General features: G+C 46.3%; 1 protein-coding gene across 4 annotated transcripts in view; it reads right to left on the bottom strand.

The window, feature by feature from the left end:
* Nucleotides 1–7500, bottom strand: part of xdh (xanthine dehydrogenase) — a gene marked incomplete in the record, with an annotated part of 66860 nt that overhangs the window by 26745 nt on the left and 32615 nt on the right. For all 4 annotated transcript variants that reach the window (XM_031829284.1, XM_031829280.1, XM_031829283.1 and 1 more), the window contains 6 exon segments: nucleotides 1–59; nucleotides 3229–3576; nucleotides 3691–3800; nucleotides 4449–4542; nucleotides 5096–5247; nucleotides 7174–7266. The exon segment at nucleotides 1–59 is cut by the window's left edge and continues 31 nt beyond it. In XM_031829284.1, the coding sequence (XP_031685144.1) occupies nucleotides 1–59; nucleotides 3229–3576; nucleotides 3691–3800; nucleotides 4449–4542; nucleotides 5096–5247; nucleotides 7174–7266 (856 nt within the window).

Here is a 7500-nt window from a genome sequence, read left to right as displayed (position 1 = left end):
TGGTGGTAGATCTCTGTAGCACTGATGTAGTCAGCTCTGACACCCTCTATATATGCACCCTGCAGAGAGAGAGATAGTCAGCTCTGACACCCTCTATATATGCACCCTGCAGAGAGAGAGAGATAGTCAGCTCTGACACCCTCTATATATGCACCCTGCAGAGAGAGAGATAGTCAGCTCTGACACCCTCTATATATGCACCCTGCAGAGAGAGAGATAGTCAGCTCTGACACCCTCTATATATGCACCCTGCAGAGAGAGAGATAGTCATCTCTGACACCCTCTATATAGAGAGATATAGTCAGTTGCACCCTCTATACAGTGGCAAGAAAAAGTATGTGAACCCTTTGGAATTACCTGGATTTCTGCATAAATTGGTCATGAAATGTGATATTATCTTCATCTAGGTCACACAATAGACACACAGCGTCTGCTTAAACTAATAACACAAGAACAATTATACATTTCCATGTCTTCATTGAACACACCTTGTAAACATTCACAGTGCAGGGTGGGAAAAGTATGTGAACCCTTGGTTAAATAACTGGTTGACCCTACTTTGGCAGCAATAACCTCAACCAAACAGTTGAGGTCAGAACTGACTGGGCCACTCCAGAAGACGTCCAGAAGACGTATTTTTGATTTACCTCTGGGTTTTGGATCGTTGTCCTGTTGCATCACCTAACTTCTGTTGTGCTTCAATTGGCGAGCAGATAGCCTTACATTCTCCTGAAAAATGTCTTGATAAACTTGGGAATTAATTTTTCCATCGATGCTAGCAAGCTGTCCAGGCCCTGAGGCAGCAAAGCAGCCCCAAACCATGATGCTCCCTGAGCAAACCCATGAGGTTTTGATGTTGGTGTGCTGTGCCTTTTTTTCTCCACACATAGTGTTGTGTGTTCCTTCCAAACAACTCATCTTTAGTTTCATCTGTCCACAGAATATTTTGCCAGTAGCGCTGTGGAACATCCAGGTGCTCTTTGTGAACTTCAGAAGTGCAGCAAAGTTTTTTTGGACAGCAGTGGCATCTTCTGTGGTGTCCTCCTACGAACATAATTATTGTTTACTGTTTTATGTATCGTAGACTCGCAACAGAGATGTTAGCATGCTCCAGGGATTTCTTTAAGTCTTAAGCTGACACTCTACGATTCTTCTTAACCTCATTGAGCATTCTGTGCTGTGCTCTTGCAACCATCTTGCAGGACAGCCACTCCTAGGGAGAGTAGCAACAGTGCTGAACTTTCTCCATTTATAGACCATTTGTCTTATCGTGGAATGATGAACATCAGGACTTTCAGAGATACCTTTGTAACCCTTTCCAGCTTTATGCAAGTCAACAATTCTTAACCTTGGGTCTTCAGAGATCTCTTTTGTTCGAGGCACGTTTCACATCAGGCAATACCTCTTGTGAATAGGAACTCATATTTTGTGAGAGTTTTTTATAGGGCAAGGCAGCTCTAACCAACATCTCCAATCTCGTCTCAATGATTGTACTCCAGGTTAGCTCCTGACTCCTGACTTCAATTAGCTTTTGGAGAAGTCATTAGCCTAGGGTTCACATACTTTTTTCCAACCAACAATTTGAATGTTTAAATGATGTATTCAACCAAGGAGGGCCTACAGCATCACCTAGATCTGTTCCCAACCAAGGAGGGCCTACAGCATCACCTAGATCTGTTCCCAACCAAGGAGGGCCTACAGCATCACCTAGATCTGTTCCCAACCAAGGAGGGCCTACAGCATCACCTAGATCTGTTCCCAACCAAGGAGGGCCTACAGCATCACCTAGATCTGTTCCCAACCAAGGAGGGCCTACAGCATCACCTAGATCTGTTCCCAACCAAGGAGGGCCTACAGCATCACCTAGATCTGTTCCCAACCAAGGAGGGCCTACAGCATCACCTAGATCTGTTCCCAACCAAGGAGGGCCTACAGCATCAACTAGATCTGTTCCCAACCAAGGAGTGCCTACAGCATCACCTAGATCTGTTCCCAACCAAAGAGGGCCGTACAGCATCACCTAGATCTTCTGCACAGATTCTTCCAGACCTGGGACCTGACAATTAATCCCAGTAAGACAAAAAATGATGGTGTTCCAAAAAGATCACCAACCAATAATTCTCAAAAGGGGACAAACACCAAATTGAGACTTTGCATTTACTCAGAATTATGCCAAAAAAATCTCTGTGCACAAGGTAACACACCAAGTAATGCATGAATCTAGAATCCAGAAAACAGCCGTTAAAATAAGCCCCATAAAGGAAGCAATTCCCAAAACCTTTCATAACAAACTCATCACCTACAGAGAGTCCTATCAGCTGGCTGGTTCTGGCTCTGTTCACAAACACAAACACACCACACAGAGCCCCAGGACAGCAACACAATTAGACCCAACCGAATCACTAGAAATACAAATATAATTACTTGACACATTAGAAAATAATTAACCAAAAAAAAGAGCAAACTAGAATGCTGTTTGGCCCAAAACAGAGAGTACACAGTGGCGGAATACCTGACCACTGTGACTGACTCAAACTTATGGCAGTCTTTGACAATGTACAGACTCAGTGAGCATAGCCTTGCTATTGAGAAAGGCCGCCGTAGGCAGACATGGCTCTCAAGAGAAGACAGGCTATGTGCTCACTGCCCACAAAATGAGGTGGAAACTGAGCTGCACTTCCTAACCTCCTGCCCAATGTATGATCATATTAGAGACACATATTTCCCTCAGATTACACAGATCCACAAAGAATTCAAAAACAAACCCAATTTTGATAAACTCCCATATCTACTGGGTGAAAAACCAAAGTGTACCATCACAGCAGCAAGATTTGTGACCTGTTGCCACAAAAAAAGGGCAACCAGTGAAGAACAAACACAACCCATATTTATGTTTATTTATTTTCCCTTTTGTACATCATTACAAGACTGTATATAGACATAATATGACATTTTTCTAAATGTCTCAATTCCTCTGAAACTTTTTTGGAGTGTTTACTGTTCAGGTTTTATTGTTTATTTCACTTCTGTTTATTATCTATTTCACTTGCTTTGGCAAGTAAACATATAAACATGTTTCCCATGCCAATAAAGCACTTCAAATTTTATTTAATTGCGAGAGAACGAGGGAGCAAAGTTACACAGTTCTTGAAACCGTGAAATAGTTATGTGCTAATATTAATATATTAATATGAAATTAGGAAAATAATTATGATGTGTGTTTCTCACCTCACTGACCAGTTTCTGTTGTACAGTCAGGTAAAACTTGTAAAACAGGCTGAGGGTCAGAGTCCGTCGGTAGGTCACCATGCCACCCGGCGCAGAGGGGTGAAGGGTCATCTCCTCAGCCAATGAGGAACAAGCATCCTGCAGAAGCTCTTCCCCCCACTGTTTTCCCAGAAGTCTGCTGGCTGTGTTCTTAGCCATGACAGTAGTAGCAGCCATCCCTCCGTAACTAAGGGCTAGGTGCTTGACGATGGTTGACCCCTCGGCGAATGTCACACTCATCCCTGACGTCACAATACTGATGTCATCCTCACGACGAGGAGACTGCTTATAGGCAGCAAAGTACTGACCCTAAACAACACACACACACGCGCACAAAGATAGACACAGAATGTGATTCTACAAGATGCTATAATTGCTATTCTACTATGTGTTTGTGTGTGTTTGTGTGTGTGTGTGTCTAACCTTCTTGGTGTACGGGATCAGGACACATAGAAGAACCTCCTCAGGTGTCAGGATGGTCTTTCTGTAACCTGGGAAGAACTTCTCATCCATCACAACCACACGCTCACCACCTAGAGAGAGAGACAGACAGACAGACAGACAGACAGACAGACAGACAGACAGACAGACAGACAGACAGACAGACAGACAGACAGACAGACAGACAGACAGACAGACAGACAGACAGACAGACAGACAGACAGACAGACAGACAGACAGACAGACAGACAGACAGACAGACAGACAGACAGACAGACAGACAGAGAGCGACAGACAGAGAGAGAGAGAGACAGACAGACAGAGCGAGAGAGGTAGAGAGACAGAGACAGAGACAGAGACAGAGAGAGAGAGAGACAGACAGAGCGAGAGAGGTAGAGAGACAGACAGACAGACAGACAGATGAGAATAGAGAGAGAGAGAGAGAGAGAGAGAGAGAGAGAGAGAGAGAGAGAGAGAGAGAGAGAGAGAGAGGGGGAAAAAATACAATATTTAAATAAATATGTAAGGGACTAAGGAGGCTTGTGTTTTATGTGAATGGTCACCTGACATTTCCACTGTCTGTCCCCAGTTTTACTGTGAGAAGTGTCAAAGAGCAACAACCTACCAGTTCAAACGATACTTTCACTCACACCATAAAAATGGACATAAAACAAGATGGCTGAGATGCAAAATAAACAATATACTTAATCCTGGCTGTAAAGAAAGGAGAAGTGATTCACCTTTGGACATGAGCGTGAGCTTGCAGCCAGAAGCCATAAAGACAGGGTTGAGGTCAGAGATGGGGCTGGCAGTCATGATATTACCTCCAATGGCCTGAAGGAGACACACACACACACATACACATACACACAGGTGTGCACACGCACACACACACACGCACACATATATTTTAGTGACCATACAGGTCATACATGCTTGTATTGCATATCTGTTGAAAGGGTTTTCCTCCACCTCTTCATCTGAAGAACAAGCAAAACAAGCTACCCAATCAGAGACAACAGAACTATGGTCAGAACTATGGTCAGTGTGTGTGTGTGTGTGTGTTGTGTGTGTGTGTGTTGTGCGTGTGTATACCGAATGAGTGTGTGGTGTGTATGTCTGTGTGTGTGTATATAATGTATGTGTGTGTGTGTGTGTGTGTGTGTATACTGTGTGTGTGTGTGTGTGTATACTGTGTGTGTGTGTGTATGTGTGTGTGTGTGTATGTGTGTGTGTGTGTGTGTGTGTATGTGTGTGTGTGTGTGTGTGTGTGTGTGTGTGTGTGTGTGTGTGTGTGTGTGTGTGTGTGTGTGTGTGTGTGTGTGTGTGTGTGTGTGTGTGTGTTTATATGTATATATATGTGTGTGTGTGTGTGTGTAATACGTACTGCCACGTTGCGTATCTGTAGTCCAGCGAACCACCGAAGTTGCTCCAGCACCGCGTTGAAGACTTCAGTCTGGTAGGGGGGCAGTTTACCCACCGCAGCCTTCAGCACATCACCCAGCAGGGTCAGGGAACAGGACGCTCCAAATACTATACCTACAACACACATGCACGTCAGTAGCACACACACACATCAGTAACATACTCACACACACACACACACACACATCAGTAACACACACACACACACACACACACACACACACACACACACACACACACACACACACACACACACACACACACACACACACACATCAGTAACACACACACACACACATTTTCACTCAAATATTAAATGGGCATGATACAAGCAATGGGACAGGCAGGAGGACTGACAGGAGGACTGACAGGAGGACAGGCAGGAGGACAGGCAGGAGGACAGGCAGGAGGATAGGCAGGAGGACAGGCAGGAGGACAGGCAGGAGGATAGGCAGGATGACACGCAGGAGGACAGGCAGGAGGACAGGCAGCAGGACAGGCAGCAGGACAGCAGGAGGATAGGCAGGAGGACAGGCAGGAGGACAGGCAGGAGGACAGGCAGGAGGACTGACAGGAGGACAGACAGGAGGACAGGCAGCAGGACAGGCAGCAGGACAGGCAGGAGGACAGGCAGCAGGACAGGCAGCAGGACAGCAGGAGGATAGGCAGGAGGACAGGCAGGAGGACAGGCAGGAGGACAGGCAGGAGGATAGGCAGGAGGACAGGCAGGAGGACAGGCAGGAGGACTGACAGGATGACAGGCAGGAGGACAGGCAGGAGTATAGGCAGGAGGACAGGCAGGAGGATAGGCAGGAGGACAGGCAGGAGTATAGGCAGGAGGACAGGCAGGAGGATAGGCAGGAGGACAGGCAGGATGACAGGCAGGAGGACAGGCAGGAGGACAGGCAGGAGGATAGGCAGGAGGACAGACAGGAGGACAGGCAGCAGGACAGGCAGGAGGACATGCAGGAGGATAGGCAGGAGGACAGGCAGGAGGACAGGCAGCAGGACAGGCAGCAGGACAGCAGGAGGATAGGCAGGAGGACGGACAGGAGGACAGGCAGGAGGTGGGCAGGAGGATGGGCAGGAGGTGGGCAGGAGGATGGGCAGGAGGACAGGCAGGAGGACAGGCAGAACTCGCTCCTATCTGTGGATATCACGCATCATCTGCAGCCTTTTGGCAGTCATGTTTGTTTTATTAAGATAAGCTGATCAGGATGGCTAACATATTCCATCGGAAACCGTTTTCTAAGTTGGATTTTCTAGCGAAATCGGGGGTGAAACGGGACGGAAGACCGACACCTGAGGGACCAACATCAAAAGAAGGGACAGAAAATAATACAATAGTTTCATCATGAGTCAACGGAAAAACTGGCACTGTGGCTGCGCTGCTAGCTGCCTACTCTACCGACTCTACTCTACTTTCCCTGCCTGCTGTTCTCCACCAGGGTCCGGGTGTGGACAAGAGCCGGCTACTGCGACTTCAACAACTAGCCCTCAACGAGCATGAGAAATCTGTGTATCACATCCAAAGACAGATAGCTCTTGGCATTTTGGCAGCTCGCGGATAGATCTGGCCTTGAATGAACAACGGAGATGGATCGTCAGCACAACGGAAAAAGGTTCAAAGAGAAACGTGAGAATTTGAAAGACCTAGATAATTAACGCTATCTGGGTAAACAGGAGTTGTGGAACTACATGAAACTATTACATACCTTTGCAAACACAACTGAGCCTTTCGAGTTCGTCACGTGTTTGTTTGTTTGTTTTTGCTCATGACCTATGGTGTAATTTCAAAGAAACTGACGCGCTGTTCCGTGTTTCGCAGATCATGTATGTGTGTGTGTGTGTGTGTGTGTGTGTGTGTGTGTGTGTGTGTGAATGAGAGGCTCAATAGAAAGTAAATAACCGCCACATCACTGACACACACACACACACACACACGACATACTGTACACACATTAGCCACGAACACAAATAACATACATGTTGAAGTTGCCTATCCCTGCCATTCACAGCCAAACCCTTCTCCCCTCTTACCCTCATCAGTGTGCTGTATGGTGTTGAGCTCGGGGATGTATCCCGGGGCCAGAATAACAGGATACAACAGGTTCTTAAACTTCATCTCAATACCTGGGACACAAACAGCAACAGGGACAACAGATCAATCAAACATTATCACTTAACCACAAACTTTCAAAACAGTAAGACTGCACTGGCAGCCCAATTCTGCTTTTTGTTAAAAAAATATAAAAATCCATCTGCTTGACTCTCTCTCTCTCTGTCTCTGTCTCTGTCTCTCTCTCTGTCTCTGTCTCTGTCTCTGTCTCTGTCTCTCTCTCTCTCCTCTCTCTCTCTCTCTCTCTC

Source organism: Oncorhynchus kisutch, linkage group LG7 (genome assembly GCF_002021735.2).
Source record: "Oncorhynchus kisutch isolate 150728-3 linkage group LG7, Okis_V2, whole genome shotgun sequence".
Taxonomy (NCBI): domain Eukaryota; kingdom Metazoa; phylum Chordata; class Actinopteri; order Salmoniformes; family Salmonidae; genus Oncorhynchus; species Oncorhynchus kisutch.
The sequence above is the reverse complement of the archived record's forward strand: the minus strand, read 5'-3'. Positions and strand labels throughout refer to the sequence as shown.